A 20402-nucleotide genomic window follows, 5' to 3' on the forward strand; every position below is an offset into this window, starting at 1 on the left:
AATTCCCATGGAAAGTTTCCAGTCTTGAAAATTCCCGGACTTTTGCAACCCTTTTAAACACACACATTTCTCACATTCCTCATTATGCCCAAGCATTTTTCTGAGATTGTGCTGCATTATCTTTCCAAACTTTCGAGCACACAGATGCATACTTACAGGAAGAGGGTCCACATATAAGATGAGAAAGTGTAGGGCCATGGAGAGACAGATGGCTCCCACCAGCCAGGGGTTTGACCATGGAGGCATTTTGAGTAGAGATTGATTTTCTGACAAACTGAAACATAAACACACAAAAACAATAAGAGCAGTTCACGTTTCCCTGCTGTCTTAAAGTCAAACATAGGTAGAAAGTTCTGCCGTTTTCAGTATGATCACTGTTCAAACAAACATGGTTTCAAAATCTAAATTACATTTATGACATTTATTTAAATGTATTTACACTACCATTTAAAGATTTGGGGTCAATGACCTTTTTTTGGAAAGAAATTAAAACCTTTCAATTTCCAGTAAATGATGTTCTATTAATTAAATAATCCTAAAAAAATGCATCATGGTTTCCACAAAAATAATAAGTAGCACTGTATTCAGCATTCCTAATAATAAGAAATGTTTCTTGAGCAATGAATCAGCATATTAGAATGATTTCTGAAGAATCATGTGACACTGAAGAATGGAGTAATGATGCTGAAAATTCAGTTTTGCCATCACGTGAATAAATTACATTTTAAAATATATTCAAATTAACAATTTCTATTTTAAACTGTAATAGTATTTCACAATATTATTTATTTTGCTGTATTTTTGATCAAATAAATGCAGTCTTGGTGAGCATAAGAGATTTGTTTTAAAACCATTAAAAAAATCAGAAAGACCCCAAAATGTTGAATGATAGAGTATGTATTAGATATACAACACACTGGTGTACAATGTACTGTATACAAATAATTAAAAAAATAGTGCACGTTTTTTTGACATGAAATCCCAAGTCAAAATTGTATATATGTGCCATGTATGCTATTCTCCACATTCAGCAGTGATTTTCTGTCATTACAAGATTTTTTTTAAATCACATACCTGTTGAGGGCATTGCACATCTCTATAGTGACCAGCACAGACAGCGCCATAGTCATGGGGTATGGAGACTCGAACACTGAGCACTGCACTCCTGCAAACTCAGCATGACCTTCACTGCACTGCAGATAGTGAGACTATAGAAGAAACAACAGAGAAAAATGATATTGACAATAATACAGCATCAATAAAAATTAAAACCTTCTGGTTTAAGACAAAACAAGACTCCAAATTGTACTCTTTGACACTGCAGTAAATGGTTTTGTTTTTGAGAACTTATTTTTTTATTACCAGCTGGTAGAAAGTGAGCTTTGGTCCATCATGAGCTGCCATGAACCACCAGGCAGCAGCTCCAACTGTTGCTGCCCCAACATAACCTGCAAAACAGAGAGAGAGACAGAGATGGCAATGCAACTTAACATTCAGAGTGAGTTCACTGGTTCTTTAAATTTAATTAATGGTCTGAAAGAGAGTGTAAGAAAGTTCAGCCCGTTGAATGTTCTCTTGTATTTACTTCGGCTGTGTTGACAATACTGGTTAATCAATTAGAATTGATCTTCATTTTAATGAACCAATATTGATTCTGAAATTCCAAGATCAGTCTTTTAGTCTATGCTGTTTTCTGTTAATGCATGAACAACAATTTCACTTTTACTTGTAGACCGCGTCTCCTATATTAGCTATGTTTCCATCCAAAGATTCAAATTAAATTTATGTGCAAAAATGGAATATCGCATAAACATTTGCGAATAAAGCACCGTTTCCATCCAACGATCCAAAGAGAACAAAATCATCACTTCCTGGTAAACTGGCACTAAACATCACTGAGAAAACTAGGAGAAGGCACTGAATATAATAATTTTCATATATGATAAATTACTTGCGCCTCAGAGCGAGCAGACGAAACACAATAAATGCGGTCATTGCTTTCAGAGGTGGATGCCAGCTGTTTGGGAACACAGTTGCTCTACAGAAATACTTTGACGACAGACTTTGCTCAAGCATTTCAGAATGACCAAAACAACATATAGATACTGTGAACGAGATCAGTCTGCTGGTTAGTCATGTTATCCCGTCTCATAGTGCAAAGTCACATGACTTTTTCAATGCGCATAGAGGAATTTATTCGGTAAATGTGTTTCCATCATAGTTTGTGCAAATTTTTTCTTATCGAATGAAAAGTTTATCCTACTCAAGTTTTTTATGTGCATTTTAAGACTTTATGTGCATCTTGGCATTTCCATCCAGTATTTTTTTTATGCGATATTCAAAAATGCGCATAAAAATAGGTGGATGGAAACATAGCTATTGATACTTTTTAATGTGGTGTGACAGATATGCACTATATTACATATCCATTATATTCTTACTTAGGGTTGAACTAAGGGTTAGTTCATCCAAAATTACAATTCTGTCATTAACTACTCACCCTCACGTCGTTCCTAAAGACCTTCATTCATTTTGGAACACAGATTAAGATATTTTTGATGAAATTTGACTGCTTTCTGACCCTCCGTAGAGAGCAACGCAACCACTGCGTTCAAGGCGCAGAAAGGTAGTAAGGGCATTGTTAAAATAGATGTGACATCAGTGGTTTGCATGTGTGTGGTGCTGAGGTGGTTTACTTATTTGAACCTGAATATACAGACGATGAACTAAGAGAGATGGACGTCCTATATCAGAACACCGGCTCCTGTGTCAGCAGCATCACTTGCATGCATCGTGGTGCTCTCGTGAACGTGCATCGAAGACTGACACGAAGAGAAGAAATTGTTGAATAAAGTCGTTATTTTCATTTTCTTTGCACACAAAAAGTATTCTTACAGCTTCATAAAATTATGGTTGAACCACTGATGTCACATGGACTATTTTATCAATGTCCTTACTACCTTTCTGGGCCTTGAACGAGGTAGTTCTGCTGATGTCTATGCAGGGTCAGAAAGCTCTCGGATTTCATCAAAATTATATTTTTCTGTCTTTGTTTTTTCTTAATTTGTTTTCTGAAGAACCGTTTTGGTACGAGTCTTTCGGTTCGATATGCATGTGTACCGAACGAATGCAGTATTTTTTTTTTTCAGGAAATTCAAATAATAAACGGTATTTTGACAGTCTTTGTGGCTTGACAGATTGCTGTATAAACGCCTCGGAGAGCCGCTTCTGGGACGGTTCAGAAACGTGCAACTTGCGCAGAACGGAGCGTGAGTGAACACGATCATTCCTTCCTCTGTACCACTAGTTTTAACTCGAATAAACATGACTGAACATCTCATGCCTCATGCAATCACACAATCGGTGTTTCAACCGCGGAAAGACATCAACAAAACAGCATGGAAATAAAATGTCACATAGCATTTCATTTACCTCAGCAAGTCATCAGTGTCCACAGCTCGTCGTTAGTTCACTAGAGAAATGAAGTCTAGAGAGGAGCATTTCACGAAATATTACACTATATACTCATTATATTTTACTAAACCTGTTAGTCTTACTTAATGTATGTTTAAATTAATCTGCTATGAAACCTGCTATGACAGCCATTGTGTAATTGAGTATATTTTAACAAATAACCTAGAAATGTTATTATTTATAAGTGAATTTAAAAACTGCATTATGTGCAATTTACATGTTTGCATACATTTTTTTTTAAGTTTTGTGTTGATCATCTATTTAAAAATAAATAGTAATTACATTTAAGTTTGGGTTAAGTTGTTAGGCCTAATTGTAACCTTATAATGTAAAAGTTCCCTATAGTTTTAAGCATAAGCTGAGGTAGATTTGTATCACTAAGAAAATGTATCTATAACAATGTATTTAAAGAAAGAGCAAGTTGTTCAGTAAACCACTGTTTATTTAAGAAAAAAAAAAAAACAAGTTTAGTTTTATCCCCCCTGTTGTACTGAAATTATACCGAACCGTGACATTAAAACCGAGGTAAGTACCGGACCGTCATATTTGTGTATCGTTACACCCCTAGTGGATACCCTAAGAAGAGGGGGTAAGACCAGGGTTTTTTCTGCATCATTAAGTGAAATGACTGCACTTGTGTATTACAGAATCTGATCTAACCTGATCAATAACATTATCCTATATACTAATGAAAGTTTTTAATCTTAATAACAAGGAGTGATGTGTGTAAATGACTCACAGCCGATGATGAGGTATCTGCAGAAGAGCCAACCCGAAATGAGTGGTTCTCTAGGTGAGCGTGGGGGTCTGGACATGATGTCCAGGTCAGGGGGGTTGAAGCCGAGAGCAGTAGCTGGGAAACCATCCGTCACCAGATTGACCCAAAGCAACTGCACTGGGATCAGAGCCTCAGGCATTCCCAAAGCAGCGGTGAGGAAAATACTGAGAGATAGTGAGAAAAATACAATGCTTAAAATGCTAATGTTGCAGAAGAAATCCAGTCATTTCAATGGGAATCTGTGTAATTGGGAATCTGCGCTAAGGGGACATGGTGATGGAAAAAAATATGAGATGTTTTAAAAATGTTTTTGTGTTCTTTGAAACTGGAAACTTTGTTCTTTCGCAAATGTAATTTCATGTGAGAGTGAAAGATTTCCTTTACACATATTTTGGAGGTGTTTTTCTGAAAATATGAGTGTGACATCATATTACAACTGTTTATTACAAATTTAAAGTATAGTGTGACCATGGCTTTAGTGATTTTTGTCTGTACATACCAGACTACCTCTCCAATGTTAGACGAAATGAGGTAACGGATGAACTGTTTCATGTTGTTGTAAATGGCTCGGCCCTCCTCCACTGCAGCTACGATGGTTGAAAAGTTATCGTCTGCCAAGATCATCTCTGAAGCAGATTTAGCCACAGCCGTGCCTGAGCCCATAGCAATGCCAATCTCAGCCTTCTTCAAAGCTGGGGCATCATTCACACCATCACCCGTCTGGACAGAAAACACAAGCGTTCATGAATTTAAGTTTTTTGCACTTTTGCACTCTCATACGTCTGGTAACACTTACCATCGCTGTGATATCATTGAGGCTTTGCAAATATTCTACAATGCGGCTCTTGTGCGTTGGCTCGACGCGGGCAAAACAGCGGGTGGTGCGGCAGGCCTGTCGCTGCAGGTGGGGAGGCAGCTCATCGAACTCCCGTCCTGTGAGGCCGCTGCCAAACGGCCCACCTTCAGCTTCCTCTTCCTCCTGTTCAGTAATGATGCCAACTCGACGACAGATAGACAGGGCAGTGCCCTTATTGTCACCTAGACAAACCAACACAGGAAGAAGACCTTAGATTGACATTCACATGCATATTTGTTTGTGTTTATCCTGCCCAGGCACAATTACATAACAGACTGTCTTGTATTTGGAATTATATTTGTCACTGAGATTACACTTTGAGATTTAAAGGGTAAGTTCAACCAAAACTGTCATCATTTATTCACCCTCACGCAGTGTTGGGAAAAGTTCCTTTTAAAAGTAATGCATTACAATATTGCATTACTCCATAAAAAAGTAACTAACTGTGTTACTTACTGTAGTTACTATTTATGGAAAGTAATGCATTACATTGCTTTTGTGTTACTTTTTGACACCTGGGCTGGGTTTGTTTATTTGTTTTTAAAAACAAAAGTTACATTTTTGGCAATTGGAAAGGCCCTTTCACACCAAAAGTGAAATGAACAAGCCTCAGGCTGAAGGAAGTGCCTCTGCATTGGAACAGGAATGATGTCAGTGAATAAACGGGAAAACAAAGTAACAGATCTTTTATTGTAAATTTAAAAGTAATGCATTACTCTACAAGTTATGTGAAAAAGGTAATCAGATTACATAACTAGCATTGCTTGTAATGCCTTACCCTCAACTCTGTCATAAAATTGTTCCAAACCCATAAGACTTTGGTTAATCTTCAAAACACAAGATATTTTGAATGAAAACTGAAGGGTTCTATCCTTCTTTAAAAAGGCCAGGTAACCAAAACTCAGAACAGAAGATCCAAAAACACAATTTTTTGCCTATTATTTTAATAGGACAGTTAGTTGACAGGAAGCAAAGTGGGAGAGAGCGAGGGGGAGCATGATTGGGAAAGGTTCACAAGATGGGACAAGGCTATGGGTGCCGACTCCAAAATAAAGTCAAAATTAACCAAAGGTTTGGAAGGACATAAGGGTAGGTAAATGATGGCAAAATTTTAATTTTTGGGTGAACTATCCCTTTGTGTGTGTGTTTAACCCACCTGTGATCATAATGACCCGTATACCAGCCTGTCTGCACATACGCACTGCATTCAGTACCTCCTTCCTCGGTGGATCTAACATTCCCACACAGCCTACGAATGTCAAGTCCGACTGTGAGAGACAACAAAATGTGTTCAAGTTATAGCACTCAAATATACATTTTTAAATATTTTAAATACTCATGATTTGCTCACCTCATATTCTGTGAAGGTTGCACAGTTCTCTACGTTCAGGGTTCGAGGGTCAGGGGGTGAATCTCTAGTTGCCATGGCAAGGCAGCGAAGTGTATCACGTCCCGAGCCCCACTCTCTTACTGTGCTTAAGAGCTGCTCCCTTAGGTCAGAGGTCAGCGGTACCCGTGTACCACCTCCTACCCGTATCCAGCGGCAACGCTCCAGCACACTCTCTGGCGCCCCCTATGAAGTCAGGATTAAAAAAGATTATATAACAAGTTGACATTCAGCAGCCAACATTTAAAATGTCTTTGTGCCTTTTAAAGTGGCGCATCAGCTCAAAATTAGAGATGGGAATCTTTAGGAATGTAACGATTGTGATTTCCAGTCCCACTTTACTTGGACATTGTTGTTATATATATATATATATATATACACACTTTTAGCAGTGTCACATGATCCTGATCATTCGAATATGCTGATTTTATCTGATTTTATCAATGTTGAAAACAGTTCTGAAGCTTAATATTTTTGTGGAAATAGTGATGCATTTTTTTCTGGATTATTTGATGAATAGAAAGTTGAAAAGAACAGCATTTGTAATCATGATTTTTTTTTTTTAAACATTAAAAATGCCTTTAGTGTCACTTTTGACTTTTCTTAATCGCTTCTTAATATTAATTGGTTCTCGTGGTGTGAAATGTATCATTGCCCATCCATCTACAATTCTACATGCATTTTATCTTTTGATGTTATTTATGGATTTTAATTCCTATTACAACTATTAATTGGTTTTCGATTCTTGAACTTTATCCTCAACTTCCTCACAATTCCGCATGCATTTTGTCTCTTAAACATTTGTTCTTGCTAAAATAGGTTGTTTTTGTATTAGTCTATTTTGTTTAAAGATACAGTTACAGTTATATTCAGTGATCCTCCAGCAAAAATTCAAAATGAAAGGAATGGAAAAAGAGAAAGCTTTAAAGAAAGATGAAAACCAGACCTTGACAAACATCTTGGCACCTGAAGCAGAGCGAGTGAGTTTGTTTGGAGAGCAGAAAACAGACATGGACTTCCTGTCTCGAGAAAACTCCAGAGTCATCTCTTTCCTCATTAACTGCTTTATGACCTGAGAGAAGAAGCATGTGTTTGAGAGAGAAGTGGTGGAGGGAATACATTCTAGATGGTTTCTTTAACTCACTATCATTAGTGACTGTAATTTCACAAGCAGCAGAATTCTAAAAAAAAACATCCTGTAAACCAAACTCCACCAAATAAACCATTTATTAGATCCACACAGAATCTGCACACTTTTTTCAGATTTTCTTGACTGATGAAAAAAATCCGGTGTTGTGTTTTCAGTTCCTTGAGGGTGAAGTTTTACAAACATTGAAAAAGCAACTTTTCTCTCCCTGTAAAAATGTCTCATGCAAAAATGTGCATTAATCTACTCTTGACAAACAAACTATATAGAATAAAGAGAATATTTTAAAGTGCATTTGAAATGTGATTAAATCTGTTGTGCCAGAGTAGCTGACATATAATGAAATAATTCATAAATAAAAATACTAATAATATATCTAAAAGATTAAACATATTCAAAATAATATAATAATACACTAATAAAATAAATGTATAATTATCATATAAAAATAATATAACTAATACAGAGTTAGAAAAATTTTGTTTAAAATAGTTCTACATGTAATATACTATATCATACTGCTGTCACTCAGTGGAGATTCTGTATGGGCCAACATATTACTATGTGAAGACTCACTGAGCAGCAGGCGGTGGCTCTTTCAGCAGGTGAAAGGCCTCTCATGTCCGTGTCAAACACGTTCATCTTCTCCACCAGACAACAGAGAGCCGTCTCAGTCGCTTCTCCCACTTTCTCAAACACACCTTTACTCTGAGAGGAAATACAGAGAAAATCAGGTCTCTAAGCTTCATCACGACATAAAGAGTATGTAGATGTGCACACGCACCTCGTTGTAATCCAGCGAAGAGTCGTTACACAGGGCACAGATAGAGGCCATTTCCACCAGCCCTTCATACTGACTGCAGCATACCATTACACCGTCCTTATACCTGAAACAGAGACAAAAAGAGGATGGGAGGGATTGGAAGAGGACTGTAAATAGAGAATTCAGGACTGAAAACAGAAAATAATGGGTAAAGTGAAAAAAAGGGATTGATTAGGAAAAGAGAAAAATCTTAAGAAAGACATCACATAAATGTTTAGACAAACCACAGGTTAGTTCAGAAGAGATTCCTGTGAGTGTGTGTGTGTGTGTGTGTATGTGAGAGTAGTTAGATGTGAAATAAAACTCACACTTCTCCTTCAGGGGCGTAAGTAGATCCAGTTACTGTAAATTCGTTCAGTAAACACCTCTCACCTGCGACGACGTCCACAATAAAAATCTGCACCCAGACAAACACACATGCACAGCCATGCATGCACAAACACACAAACACACATGAGATATTACTTATTGGACCAAAAAACATTACACAGAATCTCTTGGATTGCAATTTACAACTAGACGAATGCACTGTTACGTCCTCTAAAGTCAAAAACCTGGGTGTTATATTAGACAGCAACTTGTCCTTTGAAAATCATATTTCCCATGTTACAAAAACAGCATTCTTCCATCTTAAAAACATTGCTACCTGAAAGCTACCTGTTTCTGATGCAGAAAAGCTAGTTCATGCATTCATGACCTCTAGACTGGACTACTGTAATGCACTCCTGGCTGGTTGTCCTGCATCTTCAATAAACAAGCTACAGATAGTCCAAAATGCAGCAGCTAGAGTTCTTACCAGGTCAAGAAAATATGATCATATTAACCCAATTTTACAGTCTCTGCACTGGCTACCTATTAGGTTCCGTATCATTTAGGTTTAGCTCCTGCGTACCTAACTTGTCTTCTACCACGCTACAATCTAACCCGCTCCCTAAGGTCGCAAAACTCTGGACTTTTGGTAGTACCTAGGATAGCAAAGTCCACTAAAGGAGGTAGAGGTTTTTCACATTTGGCTCCCAAACTCTGGAATAGCATTTCCTGTTAACGTTCGGGGTTCAGACACACTCTCTCTGTTTAAATCTAGATTAAAGACACATCTCTTTAGCCAAGCATTCACATAATACATCTTATAATCTTGTACTGCAGTTATATCTGATCAAATGTACATTATTATTATTCTTTAGCTTGGGTTGAACAAATCATTTTTGCTTAGATGGAACAGCAGCTACGCTAATTATGTCTCTATTTGTTTCTCTATTTCTGCCACGGGATTAACATCCCATGGTAACTAGGAATTACAGAAGCTTCAGTCTGGATCCAACCCTTAAATGATCTGAGATGACCGAACACCTGAGAAAAGATGATGCCAACCCCTCAGAGGACCTCAGAGGATGCCAACGCTCAGACAACATACGGAATTACCAAATTTTGCCATAAGTTAAATATATTAAGGTTCTGCAATATATAAATATATTGTGGAAACGTAATTTCCTGTAGAGCTGCTTTGCAACGATTTGTATCGTAAAACGCGCTATACAAATAAACTTGAACTTGATTAGTAAGTTTGATTTTCAAGCATCAATTCAATGTTATTAAACTTCCAGCTATCATAGAATAATAAAATCCCACAACGCATCTGTTAGAATTATTATACACTATTAGAATTTTTTATTATAAGTATTATTTAAGTATTAGAGTAAAACTGTTGCAATGGACACAATGGACACAAGTCTCTCTCACCCTGCAGACAGACATCTGGTTGGTTGTGAGAGTGCCTGTTTTGTCAGAGCAGATGACGGAGGTACAGCCAAGTGTCTCTACAGATGGGAGGGAACGGACTATAGCATTTTTACGGGCCATGCGGCGTGTGCCAAGAGCCAGGCATGTGGTAATGACAGCAGGTAGACCTGTGAGAAAGAACAAAGACTTCAGTGAGTAAGTTGCGAGAAAAGGGAGAGGAGTGGAGCACAGTAAAATGTACTATTTTACAATGAGATATTAAACAATATTTCTCTAGATCCTTTCTTTAATTTCTTATGAAAATGAAACAACCCGTGTATATTTAAATGCTATATTTTTATGTATATGAAATGTAATTTTCAGGAAGCTTTATAACACAGTGGGTTTCTATTATGCACTTTTTTCTAATTTAATAAAATATTAAAATAGCTGAAATATTTGTAAGTTATTTAACTATTTAATGGTATTTTATCAGCAATTACAATACAAATGTAATTTTTTTTAGCATTTACTATATTTAAAAATTGTTTGCTTTGATGAAAGCAGCAAGTAAAACCTGATGTTCATGTTCACAAGAATCATTTAAAGGGGTCAAATGATGTGATTTCAAGTTTTCCTTTCTCTTTGGAGTGTTACAAGCTGTTTGTGCATAGATAAGATCCCTGAAGATGCAAAGACTAAAGTCTCAAAACCAAAGAGATATTCTTTATAAAAGTTAAGACTCTGCCACGCACCCCTAAAACAGTTCATTCAAACACGGCCCCACATGTCTACGGCATGGTGTGGGGAGATTTGCAAAACACTGCCCAAACGTATATGCAAAGAAAGAGGGCGGAACTATTACTCTCGCTGTAGTATTGTTGCTGCCCCTGGCGCCCTGTCCTGGAGACGCAGTGTTTCGTTGTGAAAGTGGAAGTGCTTTGTGTGGGCTTCCAAAAGAGGACACAACTAGAAATCAGTGGTTAAGTTGTATTTACAACACTGTTCCAGAACAGTACAATCCAAATATTAGAGTGTGTGCAGCGCATTTTACAGAGGACTATTTCCTGAACCTGGGAGGATAGTAGCCTACAATGCTGGCTTGCACATTGGCTGTTTCTATAAAGTGGGGCAATTCCAACTTTGTAAGGACAGTCTGGCACTTCTGACTCACAGCCTGTAAGTATGTTTCTGCTACTGACTATTCAAACGCGAGTTTTGAGCAGTGTAGAGTAGTGCTTGTTGTTTGTCGTTTCTCCAATCACAAATGCAGACATGGTCATGTTTACGCAGCGCAATGCAACGCGACGCATAAAAAGACAGTATAAGTCATTATAATCAGTAATTATGTCCCCAATGGATGCAACAAATACCTAGTTTATTATTTATTACACCTCGCTTCTCAGAACGATGAGCTTTGTAAAAATCGACGCATTTCAGAAAGGCGGGGCATAGTAGAGCAACAATAATGTACAGTATGTGGAAAATAATGTGTTTTTTTAAACCTTAAACCACATAAACACATTGCATTACACCAAATACAAATAAAATAATGTCCTTTTAACAACGTTATATGACCCCTTTAAGAATTAGCCAAAATGTATCTGACGTTTTGTACAAAAGAATTCACATGAACATGTCACAAATTTGATTAATAGATCCTCTTCACAGATATGATGTGTTTCACATGAATGAGGTACAAAAATGGCGAATTTGAGGCTCAAATTATATGATCTAGCAGGAAATTATGCAAACGGCAGATTATGGAATAGGATAGAGGTTTTGTATGTGTTGTTTTTTAATCATTTGAAATGGTTTGCATTTGGGTTCAGTTTAGTATAATGACAACTGGAAAGAATGCTGCACAGTATATATTAAAGAGCCAATTAGTTATTAAAAAGTCATCTACATGCAAGAATAAATATATACTAAATTTTCATTCAGATTCACATTATCATGTCATAAATTAGATTAATAGATCGTTTTCACAGATATGACCCGTTTCCACAGTAATTCAACAAAATATTAGATAATGCTGTGTCAGAGTTATTATAGTTAATAAAACTAAAACCATAAAACACATTTTTGTTATTTGAAATAAAAATAAGCACTAACTGAAATCAAAGAAAAATATTAACAAAAACCTAAAGTTATTTTATTCCAGCTTGTCGCCAATGCAACATTTCTAGTTTTCATTTAGTTTAACTTGATGTACTGAAATAACTAAAACTGGATAAAACTTATTAAAAAAAAACAAAAAAACATAGATATATTAAAAAATATATAAAATGACAAAAACACAAAATTGCTAAACTTAAGTAATTTATATGCCCAACATAATTATTCTCTTAATATGTTGTCCTCTTTTGTAAAGTCATAATGTTTCTGTTTTACTTTTGCTATTGGAGTAAATGGGAACACAGAAATTATACTTTATGCAGTATATTTATATTCATAAAATTGTATTTGTTGCTCTGTTTACCACTATTGAAGTTCACCAAACTATGACGATTTCCACTTCTGAGAACCCAGGAATGTGAAAGGGTCCATAACAACAACAAAAAAAGTTGAATCTTTTCTTCATTTTGTCCTAACTTTACATTTTTCCTTATGTTTTACATTTTTCAAAATCCTAAAATATTCTGTTCTGTAGGTACATATTTTAATTTTAGATTGTCAAAAAGTTTCCAGACATCTGGATCCCAACATATAGCATTCCTGAGAAAAGGAGATTTAAATAATTTGGCTATGGCAAAGAGAAAAATATAAGTTAACATTTGCGCACCCTCAGGGATGGCGGCTACAGCCAGAGCCACTGCGATCTTAAAGTAGTACACAGCTCCACGCAGCCAGCTGCCTCCGTGCACGGGGTCACTGAAGTGACCGATGTTAATTCCCCAAACCGCCACACAGATCACTGTGATCACCTTCACACAGAAAGAGAAAGAGAAAGAATGACTAACATTCAGTAACAGTTACTTTTGACCCAATCTCTGGAGCTCGATAATGCTGACAAATTGCTGCAGAGTGAATCCTAACTGTTATGTAGCAAATCTATCAATGAAATACTGTAAATGTATTGTATTTTGGTTAATTTATTTAACACAGGCTGTTTATGAAGTGTAATACTAGATTAGATTAGAATACATTTACTGTAATTATTATTGGGCAAAGTACAAGTACACAGCCAATAAAATAAGTTATATTGTATGAGGGTATAGACGGCAAGAGATAAATTAAATGCAAATGACAAAGAAAAAAATTAAGAGAGGGTGCAGATACAGTGATAATGATGTATAAATGGCAGATGACAATTACAGTGTAAATGGCAATGTGAATAAATATAAAAGGTGCAGTGAGTTCATGAATAGCAAAAATGTGCAAGGACTGAAATAGTAAAAATAATGAGGTACAATAACGAGGTACAAAAATGGCAAATTACCATCGCAGTGCAAATGATATGCTCTAAAAAAAAAACTCAAGGTGCACTGAGTTCAAGAATAGCAGGAAATAGCTAAATTATGCAAACGGAAGAATATGGAATATGATACATATATTGTGTGTTATTTTTAAATCGTTTAAAATATATACTGCAAAGTATACATTAAAGAGCCAGCTAGTTTTTAAAAAGTCATATGCACACCACACGCAAGATTTAATATATGCTAAAATGTTGCATATTTCAGAAATAAATATGATTATTTTGTATTTTTAATCACATTTTGTTTAAACATGGAATTTGGTGGTTCAATCCACTAACAAATCAAAGAAAACATTTTTAAATAACACTTCCAGTTCATTCATCAAACTTGAAATGGAGAATCACATTGAGCATAGTGCTCTGCTTTATACTGCACATTTAGTAGTAGTCTATGGTATCCATACAGAAAATTTCCATAATGTGCACAGAAATCATATACTTAGGAGCATAGTTACTCAACAAACAATAGAGTGAAGGTAAAAATAAAAAGAGAGAGCACAGATAATTGAGTTTCCCACCTTAGAGAGCTGCTCTCCAAACTGGTCTAGTTTCTGCTGCAGAGGGGTTCTCTCTGGATCGGTGGCTGCCATCTCATCTCTGATCTTCCCGATCTCTGTGTGCACACCTGTGGCCACTACAACACCTATCGCTCGCCCTGCTGCAATGTTCGTCCCCTACACAAACACACATTCATATGTGGATCAGATGAACTGTCATATAGAGTAATTACTATGAGCATAATTGAATTTCCAGGATGGATTAGGAATTAAGAGATTGAATAAAATGAACAAATGAATAAGATTGTTATTGGCCAGTTGGACAGGAATTGTGACACAATACATTATTTAAAATGCAATTTATAAATGACAAGTAATTTAAATCAAATCTACGCAGTACAAATGATCCTTTAAAAGAGAATGTATCTTTTTACCTCAACTTTTACTTCAGTTGAAAATGTACTTTAGAAATCTATGGGGCAACATATTCCTGACTCAAAATTAAATAATAAAGAACAAAGCAACATTGTGTCAAAGTGTTTTTGTAGAAAGTGGCATTTCATAGAGTGACTGGCACACAGCATTGACACATAGGCCTATATACAAAAAAAAAATGCTATATATATATTTTTTTTTTTTTATATAGCTTCATAGCACTTAGTAGATACTACATAGGTACTTTTTTTAACACCTACAATTGTCCGCTGAGACAAAAACTTAATTTTAGAGCCTAGATGTGTGATATTTAAGGTCATGGTAACACTTTATTTTAAAGTACATGCACTTACAGTGTACTTACCCAAGAAAGTACCTAGTTATTATAATTGTTATAATACTATGTACAAGTGGAACAGGACTGTAAAATAAAGTGCTACCCATTTCATTCATTGTTTTGCTTTTCATTTTGGATGGCTCCCCCAAGTCACTGTTTATGTTCCTGTCCTTATGTGGCCAGACATCCATTAGACTTTCTCAGCACGACAGAAGTAATGGAGGCTTTAGCGTGCGTGTGTGGGTGTGGGTGTGGGGGTGGAGTCTTTGAGGCTGGTACTCTCTGGTCATTATCCATCTGAGAGCTCAAAGCCTGTGTGATGTGATGACTCAGTCTATAGCCATGTGGGAGCAAACAATATGAGTGATGTTTTATTCAACACACAGACTCGACTGCCAGACATAATCCACTACAGAAACACAAACCATCATACACATCCACATCTGGCCGAGTTTAATTCAGTGCCTAATCGCCACAGGTAACAAAAGCAAAACCTGAAATTTAGAAATAATAGCTGCAGATGGACAGAGAACTAACATAATAAGTCCAGATAATCTTACAGAAAACAGCATGTTTTTCTTATCCTGGTTGACGGCACGGGGGTCAGGCACTGGGTCTGTGTGTTTCAGGACGGATACAGACTCCCCCGTCAGAATGGACTGGTCCACTCTCAGAGTAGTAGAGCGTATGGAGGTCAGACGGATGTCTGCTGGGACTTTATCACCAACTGAAGAAAAGCAAGTGCAAAAAAAGAGAGACTTGTGTCATTTATTACCAGGCATGTTATGTGATAAGAACAGTACAGGCATCAAAGATGTACATATTTTACAGAAACACAACATATTGAGCAACAGACAGACTTTTTTTCTATTTAATTATCATGCCTTATTTTTTCTTCTATGAACAATATTTTTTGGAGTTACTTATGAAATTATGTTTGTTAAAAAAAAATAAAAAATTTAATACACAAAAATGTATTTATATATTTATTATTTATATATATTATTTGCTATGCTCTGATGTGTTAATTGCATACAAAAGGTCTGTAGCATTTCTGCAACATTTAGAAAAACTGTAACAAAGTCTATACTGGGATGTTTTCTATCACTAAATGTTGGGAATTGAGAAAAAAAAGGTATTATTTAATTGCTTTAAATAACTACTGGCATTTTGCTACAGTGGGACTCTGAGGTTTAAACTACAATACTGCTGATTAGCACCCCATACTTTACAATCTATCTTTAGAAACCAATGTCAGTCAAGATACAGATCGACGCAAAAAAAGACGTCAACCTTATTTTTATTCATTAGCTTTGGGATTCTTAGAATAGAATAATTTTGAGTGGAGGGCCAAGAAAATTCTGAGACTGGGTCTTAACCCTTTCTGTCAAATCTGATATTTTTCAGCATAATAATTTGAGTGCATCACTGACCTAAAAGGAGTTCACATTGTCAGTGTCACAAGTTTGCTTATTTGATTAGTGACATCTATTTAAAATCCTCTCTGTGACCCTACTTAGGAGGAGAATGGATAGATGGATGGATGATTCAATTCTTAAAACAATCTTTTTTTCAGGTTTAAATTAGATCTTGAATACTCAAATATTCACGTATATGTACATGCATGTAAATGAATAAGAGATTTACTTTGAAGTGACCAAATTATAATTGCAAATGCAGCCGCAAAGGAGAGTCAAATTAGGTTGATTGCCAATTAGCAGCAAGCATCAGCTATAAATGGGTTCAGACAATTAATACTTTGATGTGAGTTTTCAAAGCAACAGGAGGCAACTAACAGAGTTCTAAAGATGCCAAGTGCTACAGTTGCAGGTGTGTCAGTTTCACAGAATGCAGCACATTTAATGCGTCCAGGGAAACAGCCTATAAAAATAACATGAGCAAATAAATCTGGAAAAACTTCACTGACGCAAAAGGAACTGTGGCTGCAAGTCGCAGCTCACCAACAATAATGGTAGTACAGTTCACTGCTTAACTGGCCTAAAGCCTGAGCATAATTTCAAAAATATAAACAGTATTTAAAACAAACTTCATAAACCTGGAATTTCTGGCAGTGGCACTTTTAATGCAAAAGAATACATAACCTGTTTAAAGAATCTAAATCCCTGTTCAATAAAAAAAAAAAGTTAAATGATGTGAAATATTTCATAAAGTCTAGAGAAACCCACATAGTCTTGCCAAATTTCAAATATGGTGGGGACCTGTGATGTTTTGGGAAGCAATCTCACGGGAGTCATTACTTCAGATAATCAATGTGCACAGTTTTTGGAAAGAATCAAACTATGCCAAACATGTATTTTAACAATACTTTGCCTAACTGTGGGAACAGCTAGCTATTTTCTTGAGAAACATCCTTAATGCATTTGAGACAGACTGTGCTAGGCAGTTTTGACTGGCTTTTACAAACAATCAGAACACAGCTATCTCTATTCAGCAATGTCCTAAAATTATCTCCAGACATATCCTTTGAGAGTGGACCTCTCTTTTTTTTCCTCTTTACGGAAACACTGCCACATCCATTTTATTTTCTATAACTCTTACTCCAGCCTCTAAGAAACAAATGATGAAAGTCAACTGGGACATAAATGAAACACATCAGCGTACAGATGTACAAACTACAAAAAAATCTTTCATTAAATGCATTTTATTTTGGCAAATTTAAAAAAAAAAAGTGATGTAGAAATCTAGTTCTCATTCTTACCAGCCACCTCCACAATGTCTCCAGGCACAATGTCCCTGGCTCTGACCCTCTGTACACTCTTCCTGTCCTGTCTGTACACCTTCCCCATTTCAGGCTCATATTGTTTAAGGGCTTCAATGGCATTTTCTGCATTACGCTCCTACAGAATCATACACACAGTGAGTTGTAATTTCTAGCAAATTGTCCTGCATTATTGTCTCATCCACAGGCTTTAAATATTTTATATTAACATATTTAAGAGGTATTTAACAATTTACACAGGCTGTACCTGCCAAACTCCTACAATGGCATTGGCAATAAGAATGAGGAGGATGACAAATGGCTCTACGAAGGCTGTGATGGTTCCTTCACCTTCCTCAAACCAGGCCAGAGTCTGAAATACAGAGAGAGAGAATATGTAATGCAAAACATGGGCAGGGCGAATTTTTCTCAAAGCTGTGGTCTGGTCACAATAGAATGTAAACCATGTTACCACGCAAATGTTACAGCAGATTCACAAGAACTGCATAGAGATTTCCATTTAAAAATCAAAATTATTCTAATTAAGGCTTTAAGTTGGTTCTAAATTTTCTCTTAAAATTTAGTGCAAACATAATTTTTGAGTGAAAATTTGTATAAGCTTGTGACTGCAAACCAGGCTTTTATTTGTAATTTTTGTGCAAAAATTAAACTAATGATTATACACAAATATTTTTATTGAACTAAAGCATTATTTTATTTAGTATGTATTCTTAAAACAAGGATAATAAAGATTTGAATTTATACGCATTTAATATATATTTGAAAAAAGTTGGGTAAAGATGTTTAAAAAGAATTAGGCAAAATTAGCAATTAGAACTGCAAAAATAATGCCAATTAATGGGTTTATATGGGCATTAATGTTTTTTAATTGAATACTGAAATATATAATTTTTTTAAAAAACATTATAGTCTAAATATGAAAATAAAACCACCAACAGGTGGCAGCTAGTCAGGTCAAGTGAGCCATTCAATGATCCATTAACTCAAATGACTGATTCATTAAAAAAAAAAAAGCAAGTGACCGTCTTTATGAACAGCTCACTGAATCATTCAGCTCACTCAAATTGTTCAAAATGTGGATTCATTCATTAATGAAACATCTCTGTGTTGCTCGGAGGCATTGTCTTTGTAGTTTTCTAACTATTTTTGTTGGCGAAGTTGAGAAAAAACAGATGATACTGACAATATTGTGTCTAAAATGTAACATATTAACTTATTGTTTATTGAACTGTTCTATAAAAATCAATAATATATTTGCAATCATGCAGATATTCAAGAAAAAAAAAAACACACTCTTGCTCGTGTGATATGATTAACGATAATTATGGTATCATATCTTGAATTTTAGGGGCATGTAACACTGCATTCTAATAAACTACATCACACAGACAGTCGTCGTCCTGAATCATATTTGTCAACAACTGTTGCATGCAATGTAAGATCACATACAGCTCTAAACCAGGCAAAGGTGCATTAAATACCTTAACAATTTTAACACAATAATTTTTCCATAAATAATTGAACAAGATAGATAGATAGATAGATAGATAGATAGATAGATAGATAGATAGCTTGTGCTATTGTTCTGTGTCAGCACTACTCTTTCTTAACAGTGTGAGAGTAAACACTGTCTTTGATTTATACTTACAAAGGAAATACAGGCGGCAAGGAGGAGAATCCGAACTAGCAGATCCTCAAACTGCTCCAGTACAAGTTCCCATAGTGACTTACCTGTAAACAACACAAATATTATAAAGACCTACAGTGGCCACAAAGTTTCGATCTCACTTTCCATTAAGTGAAAAAGAACTCTCAGAAAACTAAAGCCTGGAACGTGTAAACAATTGAAAACCATTACAAGTACATCTTTAAGAAACATTCAATCTAGATCTATTCAGCTACAAACAGAGCGCAAACCTCATCCAACCTCCTCGAGGGAATCCAATAATAACTAATTATCTAAACAACCAGCATCTCCCATGCGACAAAGGTAAGCTGAGAGAGACGTTTAACTTAGAGAATATGATGAAAGATCTGCTAACAATTACACAAACCCAAGGGAGCAGCTCACCTTCTTCTGCAGGTAACTCTGTGGCACAGGTTATAGCAAAGTAAAGGAAAAATGGGCAGAAGATAAAATATAAAGGTTACATGAAATCTCATCATGACATTTTCTATTGTTCATAATGCACAAAACAGCTGTTGTATCTATGCAAGAGATGTAGTACCATTGGGGCCCCATCTTTCTCTGCTCTTCCTTAATTGCTCAGAGCTCAGTCCCGTGGTCTCGTTGACACCGAAATATCCCAGCACCTCCTCAACCGTCTTTGTATGGGCATTGTCCATCCCTGCAAGAAAAGAATATATAGGGACAGCATCTCAAAATCTAATTCCATCATCATTTACTCAACCTTATCTGTTACCATACAAAATATGACAACCTTCTGATGTAAAAATCACAGTTACTGTCCACTTTGACTGTATAAACAAAAGAAACAATGAAAGAGAATGGTGACTAAGTCTTTCAGTCTAACATCCTTGGGTTTGGACCAACATGAGAGATAAATAATGACAGAATTTTCTTTTTTTATTCGAACTATACCTTTAATTTTCAAAAGAGAATCTATTTAACCAGAGACAACTTTCGATATTAACAAAGAGCACAGTATCCTAACGTCAACGTAACGTGACTACAGTAAACAACGGTGTGTGCGTGTTGTGTATCTGT

General features: G+C 35.9%; 1 protein-coding gene across 2 annotated transcripts in view; it reads right to left on the reverse strand.

Moving 5' to 3' along the window:
- Positions 1-20402, reverse strand: part of LOC306872024 (sarcoplasmic/endoplasmic reticulum calcium ATPase 2) — a 31909-nt gene that overhangs the window by 10603 nt on the left and 904 nt on the right. For both annotated transcript variants that reach the window (XM_079420340.1, XM_079420339.1), the window contains exons 2-22: positions 19903-20022; positions 19746-19763; positions 19323-19405; positions 17922-18026; positions 17654-17792; positions 15495-15661; positions 14184-14339; positions 12970-13111; positions 10206-10372; positions 8774-8862; positions 8427-8529; positions 8219-8350; positions 7442-7567; positions 6460-6681; positions 6265-6376; positions 5049-5290; positions 4752-4972; positions 4214-4416; positions 1363-1448; positions 1075-1208; positions 157-274 (exon numbers count right to left, since the gene is read on the reverse strand). In XM_079420340.1, coding sequence (XP_079276466.1) covers positions 157-274; positions 1075-1208; positions 1363-1448; positions 4214-4416; positions 4752-4972; positions 5049-5290; positions 6265-6376; positions 6460-6681; positions 7442-7567; positions 8219-8350; positions 8427-8529; positions 8774-8862; positions 10206-10372; positions 12970-13111; positions 14184-14339; positions 15495-15661; positions 17654-17792; positions 17922-18026; positions 19323-19405; positions 19746-19763; positions 19903-20020 — 2883 coding nt within the window. In that variant the 5' untranslated portion in view covers positions 20021-20022. The remainder of the gene's footprint in view (positions 1-156; positions 275-1074; positions 1209-1362; positions 1449-4213; positions 4417-4751; positions 4973-5048; positions 5291-6264; positions 6377-6459; positions 6682-7441; positions 7568-8218; positions 8351-8426; positions 8530-8773; positions 8863-10205; positions 10373-12969; positions 13112-14183; positions 14340-15494; positions 15662-17653; positions 17793-17921; positions 18027-19322; positions 19406-19745; positions 19764-19902; positions 20023-20402) is intronic.

This window comes from Barbus barbus (assembly GCF_936440315.1).
Source record: "Barbus barbus genome assembly, chromosome: 7".
In the NCBI taxonomy this organism is placed as follows: domain Eukaryota; kingdom Metazoa; phylum Chordata; class Actinopteri; order Cypriniformes; family Cyprinidae; genus Barbus; species Barbus barbus.